Raw genomic sequence first — 20941 nt, 5'->3', positions numbered from 1 at the left:
ATATATATGTATATATATGTATATATATATATATATATATATATATATATATATATATATATATATATATATATATATATATATATATATATATATATATATATATATATATATATATATATATATATATATATATATATATATATATATATATATATATATATATATATATATATATATATATATATATATATATATATATATTATATATATATATATATATATATATATATATATATATATATATATATATATATATATATATATATATATATATATATATATATATATATATATATATATATATATATATATATATATATATATATATATATATATATATATATATATATATATATATATATATATATATATATATATATATATATATATATATATATATATATATATATATATATATATATATATATATATATATATACATATATATATATATATATATATATATATATAATATATATATATATATATATATATATATATATATATATATATATATATATATATATATATATATATATATATATATATATATATATATATATATATATATATATATATATATATATATATATATATATATATATATATATATATATTATATATATATATATATATATATATATATATATGGGAACAAAAACCTATATATATAGCACCCAACACATTTCACGGATTTCATATGGTATCGAAAATATCGATCTACAAAGTGGTGCATGCTATAATATAGTCGGCCCCGCCCGACTTTAGGCTTTCCTTACTTGTTTTATGTATTTCTTTTACATAACAACTATATTCGGTCATTTGTAGCTTTTTGAAGAAGAAGGAAATGGATGTAATGTTGCATAGAAATATTGAACAATAATTCATGTGGAATGACATTTCGAACTAATTCTTTAATTTTTAAAACTTAAAAATGTTTGAAATTATGAATGAATGAAATTTTGAATTCTCATTACCGCCTTCATTATTTTTGCTTTCGACATAGGTTTCACATTTTGAAAACTGTCCTTAAGGCCGGTATGCACCTCTAGCGAAATTTTCGGTAGCAAAAAATTTATTTAAGTCTACAACAAAAAAAAAACAGGGCTGTGTACACAAATTTTAAACCAGCTAATCGCTTTTAAAATTGTTCATATATGTTCAAATATTCCTCAAATAAATTGTTTATTATTTACAGACCTTTTAAAACTTTTACGCACACAATGATTGTAATAAATTAAATGTTTGCTACCAAAATATGCTTTTGACAACCCTGTTATTTTCATTAGAGGTGCGTACCAGCTTACGAAATTGAACGCTACCGAAAATTTCGTTAGCATAAATAGCAATGCATTTCTTATGGGAATGAAATTTTTCGCTAGAAGGTGCATACCGGCCTTTAACGTAAACATCGTTGAAGCAAAAATACCTACTAAGTTATTCAATTGTAATTAAAACAATTCCTGTAGTTGATGATATGAAGTCACATAGTCAAACATCTCTTGCCAACAACCATACCACGCTGAGTACATCGGTTCTCGTCCGATCACCGAAATTAAGCAGCGTCGGGCGCGGTTAGTACCTAGATGGTGGACCGCTTGGAAACACTGCGTGTTGTTGGCATTGTTCAACTATTTTATATTAATCTTATTAATCTTTTGTATATTGTCATTATGTCATAATCGTTGAGAAATATACATATTAGTAAAGAAAAGTAACCGTGAAAAAAATTAAAATTTTGCACTATGTCCATCCACAAGAGGGAAAAATAATGTAAAAAATGTGGAACGCTTCACGATTTTGCGTGTCATCCTTGCGCAGGGGCCATGCTAATCTTCTCTGTATCGTTCCAATTTTAGTATATGTTCTGCCGAAGCAAGAACAAGTCCAAGCACTTTAAAGTATTTATTTATGCCGTAAAAGAAAAAAACATATGGAAATTATGAAAATCATCAAAATTCCATTTTCAATACAAAGTCCACACGCTAGTATTTTGTATATTCATGGTTATCTTCTACCTATCTTTGGTCTATGGTCTAAAAATAGATGCATTTCACCCTTAAATGTAACGATGAAGTATTTTGTGGATTAGTGATTGTCTATAAATAGATACAATTCACCCTTAAGACATTAGATTAGCATTGTTTCAGGTAGTAAAATCAGTGGAATAACCGCAAAGAATATCTCACCTTTTTACATATTTTAAATTTCCCTTTTGTACGAAAAGTCAGCTTCATACCTTGTAATACGATTTTGGAAAATAGAGTGTTCGCACTGAAATAATTCCCATATGTTTTTTTCCTTAAAGTTACGTATAAGTAGGAAAATTAAATACTGAACTCTGTTCTTGCTTCGGCAGAACATATACTAAAATTGGAACGATACAGAGAAGATTAGCATGGCCCCTGCGCAAGGATGACACGCAAAATCGTGAAGCGTTCCACATTTTTTACAATATTTTTTCCCTCTTGTGGATGGGCATAGTGTAAATTTTCATTTTTTCCACGGTTACTTTTCTTTACTAATATGTATAGTTCAAGGACGATTGTGATATAATGACAATACGCAAACAAATAATATATTTATTGATAACTAACACTAAAATTATAGTAAATATAAAATTAGTATAAAAAATAAGGAAAGCATTGGCAACTGAACCCATCAAGTAAAAAAATTAAAATAAAATAGTTGAATAATGCCAACAACACGCGGTGTTCCCAAGCGGTCCACCATCTAAGTACTAACCGCGCCCGACGCTGCTTAATTTCGGTGATCGGACGAGAACCAATGTACTCAGCGTGGTATGGTCGTTGGCGTGAGATGTGTGACTATGTGACTTCATATCATCAATTAGAGGAATTGTTTCAATTACAATTGTATGGCTTAGTACACTGAAAAAACAGTGAACCCTTTTCCATTGCAAAATGAACTAAACTGTAGTAATATTGACCATGATTTAGCCCTTAAGATTTTTTTCAACTTGTCTAGTTTATAATTCTTTTAAATTTTAGTTCATCTATAACATTGTATTTTAGTTCATTTTTCAAACACCATAAGATTTATATACCCCTACCAAGTTAAAAATTCAGTATTATTTTGGTTTACTTGCTTATTTTTTGGGAAACCCGATAATAAAAATTGGTTAACAGTCTCTTTAAAATGTCAACGACTAAACTATTTTTAAATCAATCTTTCCACAATACAGAGAAATTTAATAATTAGAGGAACAACAAACCGTTTTACTATTATGAACATTTTCATACATTAAAATTAAACTTTCTTTAAGCAAAAGTACTTTATTACAAAAACTTATGATGAAAGTTCTTAATACAATGTTTTTTGTGAATAAAAATTATGACCACGTGGAACAGAGAGTAGTTCATTTGAACTCGCTGTTTGGACATTTTGACTTATCTTTTTTTATTCATCGTAGGTAATTTTTTCACATATGTTGCTGGAAAAAAATGGAAGCAATAATGAAAATTGTTAAAAATTAACACCATGTAATGAAATATAATTTTTTAATCCTTCAGTTTAGCTTGTAACTTACCATATTTAGGGGCATTCTATCAAATGGAGTAAGGAATTCAACTTTTCTTTGGAAAACGTATCTCATAAAATTAGTACCTGAAACAATTAGAGAAATAATGAAGTATTCTACATAAACTCATAAAACTGTGTTGTTATCGATGTGAAAGATATAATAAAATAAATATTCTAGTTGAAAGAAAGCCAAAATTTTAATATGAAACTTACCAATTCTCTATTAAATTGTACGCTGAGGGGAAATATAAAAAGTTGTCCAAATTTATTTGGGTTACTCTGAAATTAAATATTTATTTTTTACATTAAATAAATTTATTAAATAGGTTTTCAAAAAATCTAATGAAAAAAATAATAATATGCATAAAAAACCAAATATTCTTGATATCCCTAGACAGTCATCATTCGTCAAAATGACGACACGTAATTTCATTTTCGATTTAAAATGCATTTTAGTCTATTGGGAAATGGTAAATTTAAGTTATACTAATTCGACCGTTTTATGAATTTTTGTTTTATACTACTTAAAACCAAATTGAATAAGAAAATAAATTCAAGTTTGGTTCACTTTTTCGCTCACGATGAAAATTATAGCGTCTTGAAATCAGCCGTAGTCAACATGACGAAGGATGACGTTAATGTACAAAAAATAAGGATGACTGTCCAGGGTTAAAAGAAAGTTAAAGAATCCTTACCAATTCACTATTAAATTACAGGCAAAGGAGAACTAAAAATTTTTCCAAATTTTTAAGGTGTTATTCTAAAATTAAATATTTGTTTTTACATTAAAAATATTACATTGGTTTCCAAAAAATGTTATTAAAGAAATACTAAAATAAGGTATTCAAAACCTGTAATTTTGATGATAAAAAGGTCATAAAAACGTAAATATTCTAGTCGAAAAAAGGCAATTTTTAAAAGAAAACTTACCAATTCTCTATTTTTTAAATTTGTTGGAATCCATCTGGAGTTGCTCTGAAATTAAATATTGTTTTTACAACAAAAAAAAAAAAAAAGAAAAAAAAACATTAAACTGGTTTCCAAAAAAATTAATTAACAAATAATAATATACATAAAAAATATTCTTTTTAAAAGAAAGTCATATTAAAAAAAATACTTACCAATTTATGAATAAACTATACGCTGAGATATAACAAAAATTTTCCAAATTCATCTGGAATTGAATATAATTTTTTTACATAGAATAATAAAAATTTCAATACACTTTCAACATATTTTCCTAAACATTCTTAATAACTTTTTCTAAACTACTGATAAAATATTAATAACTTTCATTTAAAAGGTTTAATTAACAAACACCAATATATATTTCTCAAAAATCCAAAATATTCCATGTCTTTATATTCCCTTGTTGCATACCAGCTAAAAAGATGCAACAGCCCACGCCAACGCCAACTATACAACTGAAGCATGCCAAACAAAACCAAGCAAAGCCAAAACATTCCTACAACAACAAAAACACATGTGCCTTTATTGAAAACAACACCTCATCCAGCCAAATAAACCATCCGCGAATAACAAACACACACACACAAACCACTAAATGGACAAAAATAAAAACAACCCCACGCTCATGTATACGCAACAAAACTCAAGTAACATCATCTTTACATTAATCACATTCCACTATGCCGATAAAGATCTCTGTACTATGCATTAGTTGATAGCATCTGCTGACAATTTACTCTAAGAATAATATTCGTAAAGGCACACCAGTTTATGAACGATGAAACGTTTAACTTAAAATTTGCAAAATTTTCATGAAATGTTATCTACCATTTTTGACGAAAATGTCTATAAATTTAATTACATGTGAACTAAAAATATTCCATTGGGTAATTTTTTACCAACAATTATTAACTATAGGAATTGTCAGTAAGAAATTCCTATCCACTTTCAAGTTCATTTTTCGTAAAAAAATATTTTCTCATACAAAAAAATCTTATAGCAAATTGCACTTATTATTTAGAAAATACTTTACATTTCACAAGTAGTTTTATAGCATGACAAACGAATTTTTAACTACCAGTTAAGAAATTTTTTAAGGAAATCTCCATCGTATTTTGTAGGCCATGAACTAAACGGTTGCTACTTAGAATTTGTAAAACTTCCTTTCGAGTAGTTAATTTTCGTTGAAGATACGAAAAATGAACTAAAATTCTGGAAAATTCTTGTAATAAATTATTGTAAAAATCTTCTTAAATTTACGAGACACGTTTTTTTCTGTGTAGGTATTTTTACTTGAACGATGCTTTTACGTTAAGAATATTTTTAAAAATTCTAAACCTAAAGAAAAAATTATGAAGCCAATAATGAGAAAGAAGGGTATTCATTCATAATTTCCGACATTTTCAAGTCTTAAAAATTAAGGGATTGATTCAAAATGTCATTTCATATAAACTATTGTTACAAATTTCTACCAGTCTACCTACCAGTCTTATTTTGTCGAAATGTTATTTCAACAAAACTTTTGCCAGTCAAAATTTTATTTCTATAGAAAATTGTATTTTTATAGAAAATGTTGTCAACATTTTATTTTTATAGACAATTTTGTCAAAATTTTATTTTTATAGAAAATAATGTCAAAAATTTTTTTTTATAGAAAATTATGTCAACATTTTATTTTTATAGAGAACATTTTGTCAAATTTTTATTTTTATAGAAAAATTTTGTCCAAATTTTATTTTTAAAGAAAATTTTGTCAAAAAATTTTTTATAGAAAATTTTGTTAAAATTTTATTTTTTATAGAAAATTTTGTCAAATTTTTTATTTTTATAGAAAATTTTGTAAAAATTTTATTTCTATGGATTTTCTTTGTCAAAATTTTTACAGAAAAGATACTAAATCCTCGAAATAAGTCTTAGCCTATATTTGAAGAGTTTTTATCTTAAATCTAAAGATTCAATATTTCAGATAATTTATGTACGATTTCTTTAAATCAAAAATGTGTGTCTTTAGTTGAAGGAAAATTTGAATTAGTTCAAGGACATATGACTTTAACGGAGGGACGCAAATTTCGCAAAATTTTGTGCCAAATTTAATAAAAAAAGTTAACTTTATTTTAATTAAACTTTCATAATTTTTAAGGAATTTACTCTTAATATTTTGTAAATTGTGCGTCCTAAAATTAAGGTTGCGTTATCTTTAATATCACGTAAATATTTTTTTCAGCGTAGGATGTCACATGGATATATCCAAAAATTTTCCCATAAATAAATTGAACAATTGATACATATTTTTTAAATATTTATTAATATTTTATTACAATAATATACATAAATGATATTTTTTAATGAGAAACTTTTTTTAGTTGTCGGATGTCTGATGTCCCAGATGTCACACTGATATCTTAAATTTGTCGTAAATGTTCGCAGATTTAATTACAACGGTTAATATGTATTTTTTAAATATTTATTAAAATTTTATTACAATAATATGTATATACTACTGAAGTCTAAAATAAATGCTTAAATAGGTATGTAATGTGTCTAACCTATAGAATATTGAATGAAATACTTTATGAACCTAACATAACTATAATAGTATGGCTTAAACGAAATTAACTAAGAAAAATTAACAGTAATAAAAAGAAATATAAAACAAAAATCACTTTCCTAACCAACCACCTCCAAAACCTCCATGGTGAGATGTATGGTATTCATGATGTTCATAACCGCCATGGAAACCACCCAAACCATGGCCAAATCCACCATGACCGAATCCTCCCAAGCCATGTCCAAAGCCCAAATGATGCTTCAAACCCAACAATTTCGGTTTGCGATATTTAAGACCCACAAATCCGCCAAAAGGGCCCTTAGCAGCAACAAATTTGAATTTGCCACAGGAAACGGAAACACAGCCCAGTACTAACAGAAGTGCAGCCATGCAACATTTCTATGAAATAAACACGATAAGTAAAAACATAACCATTTGTATTTATGTAAAAAAAAACTCACAGTTAAATTCATTGTGTTGTTGTTTTTTAATAGTATTTTAAATTCAATTTTAAGCACTTCTATCTAGGGTGATTTTACACTTAACCCAATTATCTTTGTGAATTTTCAATTATTTTTTTAACTCTTATGGTCAAATTGTGCTGCGATCTTGTAAAAAACTGAAACCGATTTTGTGAAGCCGGTTACTTTTATGTGTTTCCCATATAGAGAACCCTTTGTGGAACCAGTCTATCATTAAGCATCAATTCGATGAATGCATGTTGGTAGGTATGACGATTAGAGATTTATTTTTATAGAAAGACGGGATTGTTTATATACAATAAAATTTGGCAAAATTTTCTATACAAATAAAATTTGGCAAAATTTTCTATACAAATAAAATTTGAGAAAATATTCTATAGAAATAAAATTTTGACAAAATTTTCCATGGAAATAAAATTGTGATAGAAATAAAATTTTGACAAAATTTCCTATAGAAATAAAATTTTGACTAAATTTTCTATAGAAATAAAAGTTTGATAACATTTTCTATAGAAATAAAATTTTGACAAAATTTTCCTTATAGAAATAAAATTTTGACAAAATTTTCTATACAAATAAAATTTTAACAAAATTTTCTGTAGAAATACAATTTTGACAAAATTTTAACAAAATTTTCTGTAGAAATAAAATTTTGGAAAACTTTTCTATAGAAATGAAATTTTGACCGAATTTTCTATAGAAATAAAGTTTTGACAAAATTTTCTACAGAAATAAAATTTTGACAAAATTTTCTGTAGAAATAAACTTTTGGCAACATTTTCTATACAAATAAAATTTTGACAAATTTTCTATAGAAATAAAATTTTGACGTAGTTTTCTATTCTTGAAATAAAATTTTGGCAAAATTTTCTATAGAAATAAAATTTTGATAAAATTTTCTATAGCAATAAAATGTTGATAACATTTTCTTAGAAATAAAATTTTGACAAAAATTTCAATAGAAATAAAATTTTGACAAAATTTTCTATAGAAATAAAATGTTGAGAAAATTTTCTATAGAAATAAATTTTTGACAAAATTTTCTATAGAAATAAAATTTTGACAAAATTCCTTCTCTGGGTGTGGGCAATTCATTTCCCTAATCTCAACTGACAACTATTGCAAACTTATGGTATAAATCAAACGTGCGCAAGCGCTCGACCCTACACAAATCTTCAATAAAATCGAAAATACCGCGATAAGTAGGTTTAGTTTGATGTTTGCTTTTCTGGCTTAAATAAAATCAGCTTACATTATGGAAGTCCGTTGTATTTTTGTTTACATTCTTTTATTCTCTTCGTTCATATTAATTATTGATGCCCCTGAAAAAATCCGGTTTTAATTTTCGGCAACAACGAAATGAGATAAAGTGCAAGTTGAATTTGAGTTCTCAACCTACCTCAATAAGTAAGAAAAAAAAAGTTCAACGCGTTTATCAATCGACACAAAAACATCAATGAATCGATCAATGGGGGATGTACGTGAATAATGGTGGACATGGAAGTGGTGGAAGTGTTTAAAATGTCGAAGACGTTTATGGAAATTGCTTGGTAATATCCAGATTAGATATGAATCATAGCTCTATGCGCCGTTAAAGCCCGTTGTCATTATCATGGTGTCTTGTTTTGGAAATTCGGGCATTTCTATTATAAGAGTATTGACCTCCAAAGAAATAATTTACATATTATGTTGGGGTGTATATTTTTGTTTTATTATCTTACCTATTGACCTTTTGTCATATATAAATGATGTTAAAATAAAAATAAACCGTTTTCTTGCACACGTAGGTTCGCTTATGTGGGAGTTTCGATCATCTGGAATTGAACATTTAATTGATTTGTTTATAGTGATCAAATTATTGGGAATATGACTGAATTGAATACGTTGATCACGTTTGTTCTCTTTTGATTACCATACATACATACACCCTCATAAAAAATCGCTTCTGTAACATATACTCCCAAAAATATTTTGCTTCAAGCATATACATTTTTGGGTATTGCCCAAACATTTATATGTTTGATCTCTACCAATATATAATATGTTTGAAAGCATATTGGTCTAAACAATATATGTTTGGGTAGTCTAAGTTCCAAACATTTTGTATTTTTGCATCCAAATTCAATAATATTGTCTTCCAAAAAACAATATGTTATTATGTGACCATATAATATGTTTGGAAGCATTTTGCACCCAAAAATATTATATGCTTAAAAAAATCTCCCAAACAATATTGTGCTCAAAATTTTATTTATTTATTTATTTATTTACAATCATAATGAATTATGAAAATAAACAGGTAATATAGGTGCTAACAACATAGGTTTTCGACCTGAATGCTCAAAATTTTGTTTCTGCCCAATTGTATATTCCCCCACATCTTTCTCACTCCCACGAGATTTTTTAGTTCTTAGCACCTTTTTCTGTAATACAAACATTGTAGAAGAAATTATTCAATTTTATGATTTTTTTTATTTTAATTTTACCTTTTGCCGGACGGGGATTCGAACAGCGGACCACACAGTTTGTAAGGATCAAAGAAGTAGCTGATCAATTGCCCAAGGAAAAATAAAATGTTAATTTTGTAATAACAAGCAACAACCACCAACTTAATTCAATATCGCTCCCTGTTAAATAGCGCTCCAAGCTACTAAACACATATATGTTTATAGGCTATTTCTAAATTAATATATGTTTGCATCCAAGCATATTATATTTACAAACATTTTATGTCCCAAACATAATATGTTCTAACATATTAACATATATGTCCCAAACATGTTATGCTAGTTTATGAACATTATATGCTTGCACTCAAAAATATTGTGTTTAAAAATTTGTGTTCCAAACATATAATGTTTATAGCCAAACATATGAAAAACAGTCTTTTTCATCCGTGCACGATTTTCATTTTGCGCGTCAGTCGTGTGTTGATTGTTTCTTGGAATGGACGGAGAATACGGATTTACTGTGTTTTGTGTTAATTTATTTATTCAGAAAAGGCACGTGGTTTTATGTGAAGACAAAAAAGGAAAGTGTAATTGAAAAACTGTACCTGTTCTTTGTTCTGATTTTGCTATATGGTATGTTATTTTTATTTGCAGTTTCATGATGTCTACGCTTGTACATTTGATGGGCACGATGTAAATATGGAATAATTACTGATTGTTGAAATTGAAATAAAATAGAGTGTGTAAAAATATATGATGTTTGCTTGAACTGCATTATAAATACAAATAAACAATGAATTAGTTTACAAATAAATAAAAACAAATAAATAAAGTTATTTTGTGTTTTCTTTTCTCAAGTGGCGTCCTTTTTTCGACGATGAAAAAAGTTTTTTTTCATAAAGATCAAAACATTTTAGGTTGTGACCATGGTCTTTTTACTACACAGAAAAAAATATCACCAAAATATTTCCAATTAAAAAGTTAATTGAAGTTGAAATTTTTTTTTTCAATTAATAAATTAATTGATACAATTAACTTTTTAATCATGGTAGAAACATTAAGTTAATTAAGTCAATGATTGAAAATTTTAAAATTTTTAATTAAAAAATTAATTGATACAATTAACTTTTTTTTAATTTTTAATTAAAAATGTATTTCAAACAATCATTTGTTAATCCAAATAAAAACTCTAAGTCAATTCAGAAAGTAATTAAAAATAGTTACCTTTTTTAATTAATAAATTAATTGAGTTTTGCAATCAACATCAATTAAATTTTTAATTGAATCAATTAAAAAATTAATTGAATTTTTCTGAAAAATCGATTAATTTTTTAATCAAGAATTTTTTCTATGCCCAATTAAAACTGTGATTGATACTATCATTTAAGTGATTGAAGACATTTCAATTAAAAAATTAATTGGATCAATTAATTTGGTGTTTGAATCAGAAAATTTTTTTTTGTGTGTAGAAGAAAAACATTTTGAATGAATGCCATAACATTTTAAATCGTGACCATTGTCTTTTCATTCAAACAAAATTCTTTTTATCAATATAATAACATTTTAAATGAGGACAATTATATTTTGCTTAGAACCAATTATATTTTGCTTAGAACTTTAACATCTGTTCATGTTCACTGAGCCATCATGGTTGCAGGTTAAAATGTTACATGGTCGCCGCAAAAATAGCTTCTATCATATTATTTTGCTCTTCGAATATGATTGTGGCAATCATGTTTCTTCTCTGTGTGTAGACAAAGAGATAACCTTCTGAATCCAGTGATACTAAAATTTCTAATTGTTGATATACAGGATGGTAATCACGAAGTGAATCATCGTTCCGGTCGATGAAAGCGTGACAAAATTGACAAAATTTTCTATAGAAAGAAAAATTTTGACAAAATTTTCTATAGAAATAAAATTTTGACAAAATGTTTGTATAGAAATAAATTTCTATAGAAATAAAATTTTGACAAAATTTTCTATGGAAATAAATTCTAAATAAATTTTCTATAGATACAAAATTTTTAAAAAAATTTCTAAAGATAAAAATGAAATTTTGACAAAATTTTCTATAGACATAAAATTTTCACAAACTTTTCTATGGGAATAAAATTTTCAGAAAATTTTTAATAGAAATAAAATTTTGCTATAGAAAGAAAATTTTACAAAATTTTCTATAGAATTAAAATTTGGACAAAATTTTCTATAGAAATAAAATGTTGACAAATATTGTCTATAGAAATAAAATTTTGACAAAAATTATCTATAGAAATAAACTTTTGACAAAAATTTCTATAGAAATAATATTTTGACAACATTTTCTATAGAAATAAAATTTTAGCAAAATTTTCTATAGAAATAAAATTTTGACAACATTCTATAGAAATAGAAGTAAAATTTTGACAAAATTTTCTATAGAAATAAAATGTTGACAAAATTTTATACAAAAATAAAAATTTTGACAAAATTTTCTACAGAAATGAAATTTTGACAACATTTTCTATAAAAATAAAATGTTGGCAAAATTTTCTATAGAAAAAAAAAAACGTGCGTCCATCCAACCATCTTGCAGTCTATAGGGCTTTGCCCAAATAAATTTGACAAACATTCTTTTCCTCTGTTGGTTAAGCTACACTTGTAGTTTAGTCAATGTATGGTTTTAAGCTGCAATAAAAACAACAACAATGAAATAAAATGTTGACAAAATTTCCTATAGAAATAAAATGTTGACAAAATTTTATATAGAAATAAAATTTCAGTTTTTTTAAGTTTGGTAGATTTTTGGTAAAATTTTCTTCACATTTTGGAAGAATCCATGTTTCGCATTTAATTTTATATGTTAAAGTGTACTCTAAACATATTCATCGTGTCCTTCCTATCAATTGAACTTTTTTATAAAAGAAAACTTATCATCATAATTTTTACAGAACAGCCTTGCCATATTTTTTTAAATATTATGCACGTTACACATTTTCATAATGCTTTACCTAATTTCCCACATTTTCGGTAATGAACTTAACATTGAATACGTCCATTGTCTTCTCCAACAAAAACAACAACAAAAAACACAGACAAAATTAATAGTAAACAAAAATGAAAACAAAAGTAAATAAAAGTTATAATGTCCATAAAATATCATATGCTTGAGTAACTTTTACGTTTCTTTAGTCGAAGATAAATGCAAGGTGTAGAAATAAACAAAACTGGAAAACAGCAACAAGCGTTCTGTCAACATACTTATATATGTAGATTTTTGATCATGATCTTTGTGGATGTGACATAGTTTCTTAGCACGCATTACATAAGATTGGAAGGAAATTAAGCATAACTGCCAAATTTTCCCTGTCAAAACATTAATCACACGCACAAAGACTATTTGCTACCTTATCATAATGGACCAAGACGTTTCATCTTCAAATGTAAGAAAATTAAACTGTTCTTTTATACTGTTCATTGGGTTTGAAAAAGCATTGAAATATCTGGTCTGGTCTTATAAACTAGATAATGTAAGACTTCAATCTAGACATGTGCGTCCGTATATTGAAATATGGTCGAAAGGAACTACAGTGAAACCTGTCAAATTTGGACACTCTGAAAACCGAACACATTTCAAAAGTGGACAATTGTCGTTAGACGTTTGCTATATTAACACATAATACAATTAACCTCTCATAACTGGACAACTCCCGAATGCAGTACTATAGTACTTTTTTCAATACTTTTTCACCCTTGTCAGTACCGTAGTACCCCACGAATGATTTAGTACCTTTTGTGTAGACATTTTTGAGCCGATATCTTTAACAAATTTTTTGTTAATAGTTTTTTACAAATTTGGCAAAACAGACAATTTCATGTGGGAAGCAAATCTTTTGATTTTGTAAAAACCATAATCAAAAACACGATTTTATAGAATTTCAAGAATGTTTTAGTGGAAAAAAGCATGTGATTGTATATTACGCTTCCCCACGAACACTTTCTGATTAAGTTATCGATCGCGCACTAAAATAATGCGTACCATTACAGTCACGGTCCAAAAACTACAAAAAAATATTATTTTGCAAAAATTTATTTCTTCAGAAAATGTTGGCAAAATTTTATTCCTATAGAAAATGTTGTCAAAACTTAATTTCTATAGAAATTTTAATCAAAATTTTATTTCTATAGAAATTTTTCTCAAAATTTTATTTCCATAGAAAATTATGACAAAATTTTATTTCTACGAAAATGAAACAAAATCAACCAAGTTCCATTTGGTCCGATGGCCGTGCCTGGAATTTAAAAATTAATATTTTTTTTGATCAATTTTAGTCCGAACCAAATGGCAACCCTGGTTCCAAGGTCTCCTCCTCCCAAAACACGTTCCACATCATATGCTGCTCTTATTCTCCACAGATGTACTTTAACACTATTGTGCCCGGTCATTATTCCCACGACCTTTTGCCTGTAAACTTATTCTCCTTTCTTTTTCTTCCTTGGCTTTCTATCATTTGTTTCCAATATGTTGGACTCCAATATTTTAAAATCAGGGCTGTCACATTGGTAATGTTCCAAGGTGTCCTCTACACAAAACACGTCCTACATACACCATCTTGTGCTGCTCTTATACGCCACAGTTGTACTTTAGCTTTAGCGTTTCTTCACTAAGTTGGCATTGTCAATCTCCATTGAATTTTGCTGATTGCATACTCCTCTGCTGTAGTTTTTGATGAGAGCAAGGACCTTTTTCGTTCCTACCCCGATATTGCACCCATAGTAATTCCTACTCAACCCAAACATGTTTCAAGATCATAGTTTCACTCATTTCAAGAGCTTGCCGAATTCAGACAAATAATTTCCTGAGGTGATCATATTCCAAGAGGTTCGAGGACTATTCTATTATTCGGATATTTATTTTCGAATTGTTTGTACGTATTGTACGTAACACAATATTTGAATTTCAAGCCGGCAGTATCAATTACCACCATCAATGAGAAAAGAGGAGAGGTGATTAAACTTTGCCATCATTCGTCTATCAAGATAGATCTTCATTAGCCACACAACTAATGGAATGGAATGAATAGCTGCACACGCATATGTACCATACAACTTGACAACATTTGGAATCCCCGTCAGATTATTCATATTAAGTGTAAAAATTATCTTGAACATTTAAAATATCAGATGATATGCCAATCACGTCTTACCAAACTTTGTTCTTTATTGTGTTAATCATCCTGAATATATTCTCTTTTTATATATATTTTAACTATGGTGTTTTATTGATATGTTTATAAATATTTGTGATTTTATTCTTAGTGTACTTTTGATTCAGTTGAGATTGTTTTTAATTAGCGTTCTTTGGCGGTCACTTCCGAAATCTGGGAGTTCCCCAAATATATTCGTTCTTTTTTCCATCAACGTCATCAACCTGTTATGTGATGGTTATAAGGGATAGATTAATGTCTACATTATGGTATATACGAGAGATAAGCCTCCTAAAACACGGCGCTGTTTATATTTGAAAATAATTAAATCAAATTGCTTGCTTTGCGATATTTCCACGAATTAGAACTAGAATATTAATTAATAAATAAAATTTTCTGTAGAAATAAAATTTTGACAATAAAATTTAATTTCTTTTGACAAAATTTTCTATAGAAATAAAATTTTGACAACATTTTCTATAGAAATAAAATTTTGACAAAATTTTCTATAGAAATAAAATGTCGACAAAATTTTTCTATAGAATAAAATTTTGACAAAATGTTCTATAGAAATAAAATTTTGACAAAATTTTCTATAGAAATAAAATTTTAACATGCATTGGTTTTTCGACAATCACTCTTGGATTCTCATTCGCCCAAATGCGGCAATACTGTTTATTGACGAATCCACTGAGGTGAAAATGTGCCTCATCACTGAAGATGATTTTCTTCCAAAATTGATCATCCACTGTTGCCATTTCTTGGAACCATGCTTCAAATTGAGTATGTCTGAAATAGAGAAATGTCAAATAAAATTCGGAAAAAACTTGGCGTTTAGGTGTGGTTCACATTCAACATCGGCCCTTACAATTTAACCGCTCTTTAATAGTTTGACTAAATCTTCTATAGAAATAAAATTTTGACAAAATTATCTATCGAAAAAAAAAAAATTGGCAATATCTATAGAAACAATTTGGATAGAAATAAAAATTTTACAAAATTTTCTATCGAAGTAAAATTTTGAAAAAAATTAACTGTTAAATTAAATTAATTTAATTTGAAAAAATGGTCCGCTGGTACGAATTTTTGTCGAATTGTGGAAAAATGTTGGTCCAAAATAAAAATTCATTGTGGCAACGCTGTTCATAATACATAAACAAGTGTTTGCCTACCGACAGTCGCCTTGATTGTGTATATACTCTAACCATTCATATATGGCTCACTCTTTAATAACTAATACCGTTAGGATTTTAAACTCTTTACCAACGCATAGTAATCATAAATACCATAACTAAGTAAGCTATTGTTAGTTGTTATGCTGTCATATATGCATACAACCAGCCGCCTAGAAAACCTTGATGGTGTTATCAATCATAGTATAAGAGTGTTACCTGTCTGTTGTTCCATGCACACCGCAATAATTGTTCTTTTGTACTCATTCAAAGGCGCGTAAACCCCACAGTAGGGGTATATGATATTGAGATTTCTTAGATCTCCAATTAGTATGGCATGACGGAGATTCAACTCTCTTGGCCGAAAATTAACTCTGGAATTGGGTAGAGAATAAAATAAGTGTAATTGGTAACGAGCCCATATATAAATGGAAGTAGAACAAAGGAGCAGTAGTTTAGTATAAACACGAACCAGAACTTAAACACAGATATCGAAAAAGGCGGATTAACTAAAAATGAAGCAATTCGTAAGTTTGAAAATATCATGGGATCCTTTGCGGTATGAAAGTAATTGTGGGTGTGTGTGCATTTTTAATTTCTTTAAGATTATCTCTTTAACGTTATTGGCTTTGATATGCTATTCTGGAGCGGCTCCAGCTCCCGAACCTGTTAAAGCAGAAGGCCGCACATTTGGGCTTTTGGGTGGTAGTCTTGGCATTGGATTATCTGCTGGAGTTGGTCTAGGTGGTGGTTTGTCCTCAGGCTTCGGACATGGTGGCTATGGAGGAGGATATGGCGGTGGCTATGAAGGTTATGGCGGTGGCTTTGGTGGTCCAGGATTTGGCTACCATAGACCCGGTGGCTATTATGGAGGAGGTTATGGCGGGCCAGGTGGATATGGAGGTTTCGGTGGTTATGGCCATCATAGACCAGGAGGTTTTCATGGCGGTTATGGAGGATATCCCTTTGGTCATGGTGGATATGGTGGCAGTAATTATTATGGTGGTTACAACCATCACCATGAATCTGGTTATTATGGTGGCAGTCATGGCGGCGGTTTCTTTGGTTAAAAGACCAACAAAACCCAAAACCAAAACTGTGATTTTTTATTTTCCTATTCCTATCTTATTCCATTATAATGTTTTATACTACAAGACGAGTCATGCATGCACATGTTCCATGTTCACAAGTTTTTTTTACACATTTTTGTACATACAAGCATATAAATGATTTCAAAAAATACTACAAATCAACAAAAGAGTATGTGTGTAAGTTTTTTTTTTGATTGTTTTTTGTAAACCGTATTCAATCAGTTGTCTCAAGGATTTTCGGCCATAAGTCAACTGAACGTAGAGTGTAATGGAAATAATCAAGATCTCACCACTCAATTTCATATATCCGGTTTGAGTAAATTTGCATCAGTATAGAAACTGCTCGTGAGTATTATGTGAATTACCTTGGCAAATGGAAATAAGAATACGAATGTTTCGCATGGACATCCTAAAAGGATCAAGGGAAAACATCTCTCATATCAAGGAATACAATATTCAATATTCCCCTAATATGGCCGTTTGGCCACACTAATATACCAGAGAACAGCAAATCGGACCAGCTAGCAAGGCTCACCATGAGCTCTATTTCAGCGTTGCCACAATGAATGTTTATTTTGGACCAACATTTTTCCGAAATTCGACGAAAATTCGTACCAGCGGACCATTTTTCCAAATTAATTTAATATAATTTAATTTTACTTCCATAGAAAAGTTTTTCAAATCTTTATTTCTATTCAAAATTGTTATTTCTATTTATTTCTATAGAAAATTTTGTCAAAACTTTATTTCTATAGAAGATATTGGCAAAATTTCATTTCTATAGAAAATTTTGTCAAAATTTTATTCTTATAAAAAATTTTATTTCTATAGAAAAATTTTACAAAATTTTATTTCTATAGAAAATTTTGACAAAATTTTATTTCTTTAGAAAATTTTGTCAAAATTTATTTTCATAGAAAATTTTGTCATTTTATAGAATTCTGTCAAAATTTTATTTTTATAGAAAATTTTGTCAAAATTTTATTTTTATAGAACATTTTGTCAATTTTTTTATAGAAAAATTTGTCAAAATTTTATTTTCATGGAAAATTTTGTCAACATTTTATTGTTATAGAAAAATTTTTCAAAATTTTATTTTTATAGAAAATTTTATCAAAATTTTATTTCTATAGAAAATGTTGTCAAAATTTTATTTCTGTAGAAAATTTTGTCAACATTTTATTGTTATAGAAAATTTTATCTTTATAGAAAATATTGTCAAAGTTTTATTGTTATAGAAAAATTTTTCAAAATTTTATTTTTATAGAAAATTTTATCAAAATTTTATTTCTATAGAAAATGTTGTCAAAATTTTATTTCTGTAGAAAATGTTGTCAAAATTTTATTTCTGTAGAAAATTTTGTCAAAATTTTATTTCTGTAGAAAAGATTGTTAAAATTTTAGTTCATTAGAAATGTTTGTCCAAATTTTATTTCTACACAAAATTTTGTAAAAAATTTATTTCTATAGAAAATTTTGTCAAAATTTTGTCAAAATTTTATATCTGTAGAAAACTTTGTTAAAATTTTATATCTGTAGAAATTTTTGTCCAAATTTTACTTCTATAGAAAATTTGTCAAAATTTCATTTCTTTAGGAAATTCTGTCAAAATTTCATTTCTATAAAAAATTTTGCTAAATTTTATTTCTATAGAAAATTTAGCCAAATTTTATTTCTATAGAATATTTTGTTAATATTTTATTTCTATCGAAAATTTTGAAAAAATGATCGATTTGACGAAAATGGACCAAAATCAGCCAAAGTCCATTTGGTCCGACCATCATACCAAATTTACAAATTTATATTTTTATACCCTTCACCACTACTGTGGTACAGGGTATAATAAGTTTGAGCATTGGTATGTAACGCCAAGAAGGAAAGGTCTGAGACCGATCGTCTTAGAATTGAATTCTGAGTCGATTTAGCTATGTCCGTCTGTCTGTCCGTCTGTTCATGTATTTTTGTGTGCAAAGTACAGGTCGCAGTTTAAATCCGATCGTTCTCAAATTTGGCATAGGGTCGTTTTGTAGTACAGAGACAATCGCTATTGATTTTGGAAAAAATCGGTTCAGATTTAGATATAGCTGCCATATATATTTATCCCCGATCTGGTTATAATTGGCGTGTTTATCAACCGATGTTCTTCAAATTCCGTACATCCGAATATATTATGAGCCTTGAAAAGCTTGCAAAATATCAGCCAAATCTGTTCAGATTTAGATATAGCTCCCATATATATCTTTCATCCGATTTAGACTCATATGACCACAGAGGCCAAAGTTTACCACCGATTTTCGTGCAATTTTGCACAGAGAGTAGAATTGACATTCTACCAATCCTAGGTAAATTTGATTGAAATCGATTCAAATTGAGATGTATTTAGCTCCCATATATATCTTTCGTCCGATTTGGACTTATATGGCCTCAAAAGCCAGAGTTTTTCCGTGATTGGCTTCAAATTTTGCAAAAAGGGTACGTTTAATGGTGTCGTTATGTGTGCCAAATTTGGATAAAATCGGTTCAGATTTAGATATAGCTCCCATATATATCTTTCGCCCGATTTGCACTTATATTGCCTCATATGCCAGAGTTTTGCCGTAATTTGCTTAAAAATTTGAACGATAGGTTTGTTTAATGGTATAGTTATATGTGCCAAATTTGGCTAAAATCGGTTGAGATTTAGATATAGCTCCCATATATATCTTTCGCCGATTTGGACTTATATGGCCTCAAAAGCCATGACTTGCTTCAAATTTTGCACAAAAGAGTACGTTTAACAGTGTCGGTAAGTATGCCAAATTTGGTTGAAATCGGTTCAATTTTAGATATAGCTCCCATATATATCTTTCATCCGATTTACACTCATATAACCACGGGGGCCATATAACGTATACTCCCATTTACGTTAAATTTTGCAGAGATAGCAGAATTAATATTCTACCTATGCAAGTCAAATTTAGTCAAAGTCGGTTCAGACTTAGATATAGCTTCCATAGTGTATATATTTAATTCTATAGAGTATATATTTAATATGATATTTAAGTGTGTCAAGTTTGATCTAATTTGGTTCAAATTTAGATAAAGCCTTCATATATTCGTTTTTCCGGTTTATAAAAATATGGTCAAAATTCCCACAAATTCTGTGATGATTTCCCCATATCATAGTCATAATCTAAACACTGTAATGCCAGAATTTCCACACAACGGTTGAGTTTTAAATAAGGCTCCAAGTCGCCCGACTTGACCAAATAATATATCACAACCCACACGTGACCACATATCTTTGTGAGATCTAACCAATATCCTTGTAAAATCGCCACTGATGAGTAGCAAAAATTGTAAATATTACTAAAATTGTCCCATATCTCGAATACATGTATCGCCTGATAAATCATAATTGCTCTTTTGTACAATTGATTTAAAATTTATCTCGCTTCATATTGCCTATATTTTTTACGATGTAAATTTTAATTCTAGAGTTTTTGTAAAAGTACAAA

At 27.9% G+C, this 20941-nt stretch overlaps 2 protein-coding genes, 2 non-coding genes and 2 pseudogenes across 4 annotated transcripts; 3 read left to right on the top strand and 3 right to left on the bottom strand.

Annotated features, from left to right (window-relative positions):
• Positions 1 to 1507: 1507 nt before the first annotated feature.
• Positions 1508 to 1626, top strand: LOC142222758 (5S ribosomal RNA; annotated as a pseudogene).
• Positions 1627 to 1779: 153 nt separating this feature from the next.
• LOC142222808 (U6 spliceosomal RNA) lies at positions 1780 to 1886 on the bottom strand. The gene has a single exon (XR_012718405.1). It is a non-coding gene; the product is annotated as a U6 spliceosomal RNA (small nuclear RNA).
• A 460-nt stretch (positions 1887 to 2346) lies between these two features.
• LOC142222807 (U6 spliceosomal RNA) lies at positions 2347 to 2453 on the top strand. Its single transcript, XR_012718404.1, has one exon. It is a non-coding gene; the product is annotated as a U6 spliceosomal RNA (small nuclear RNA).
• A 246-nt stretch (positions 2454 to 2699) lies between these two features.
• On the bottom strand, positions 2700 to 2818 carry LOC142222731 (5S ribosomal RNA; annotated as a pseudogene).
• Positions 2819 to 7062: 4244 nt separating this feature from the next.
• LOC142238130 (uncharacterized) lies at positions 7063 to 7717 on the bottom strand. Its single transcript, XM_075309681.1, has 2 exons — positions 7525 to 7717; positions 7063 to 7462 (listed from the first exon to the last, which is right to left on the bottom strand). Exons 1-2 carry the CDS (start codon positions 7534 to 7536, stop codon positions 7175 to 7177), a joined length of 300 nt encoding a protein of 99 aa, XP_075165796.1. The 5' UTR covers positions 7537 to 7717; the 3' UTR covers positions 7063 to 7174.
• An 8910-nt stretch (positions 7718 to 16627) lies between these two features.
• Positions 16628 to 17611, top strand: LOC142220559 (uncharacterized). Its single transcript, XM_075289745.1, has 2 exons — positions 16628 to 16880; positions 16959 to 17611. Exons 1-2 carry the CDS (start codon positions 16869 to 16871, stop codon positions 17421 to 17423), a joined length of 477 nt encoding a protein of 158 aa, XP_075145860.1. The 5' UTR covers positions 16628 to 16868; the 3' UTR covers positions 17424 to 17611.
• Positions 17612 to 20941: the final 3330 nt, after the last annotated feature.

The sequence above is a fragment of the Haematobia irritans genome, chromosome 1, assembly GCF_050003625.1.
Source record: "Haematobia irritans isolate KBUSLIRL chromosome 1, ASM5000362v1, whole genome shotgun sequence".
Classification (NCBI taxonomy): domain Eukaryota; kingdom Metazoa; phylum Arthropoda; class Insecta; order Diptera; family Muscidae; genus Haematobia; species Haematobia irritans.
This window is presented reverse-complemented; position numbering and strand designations above follow the sequence as displayed.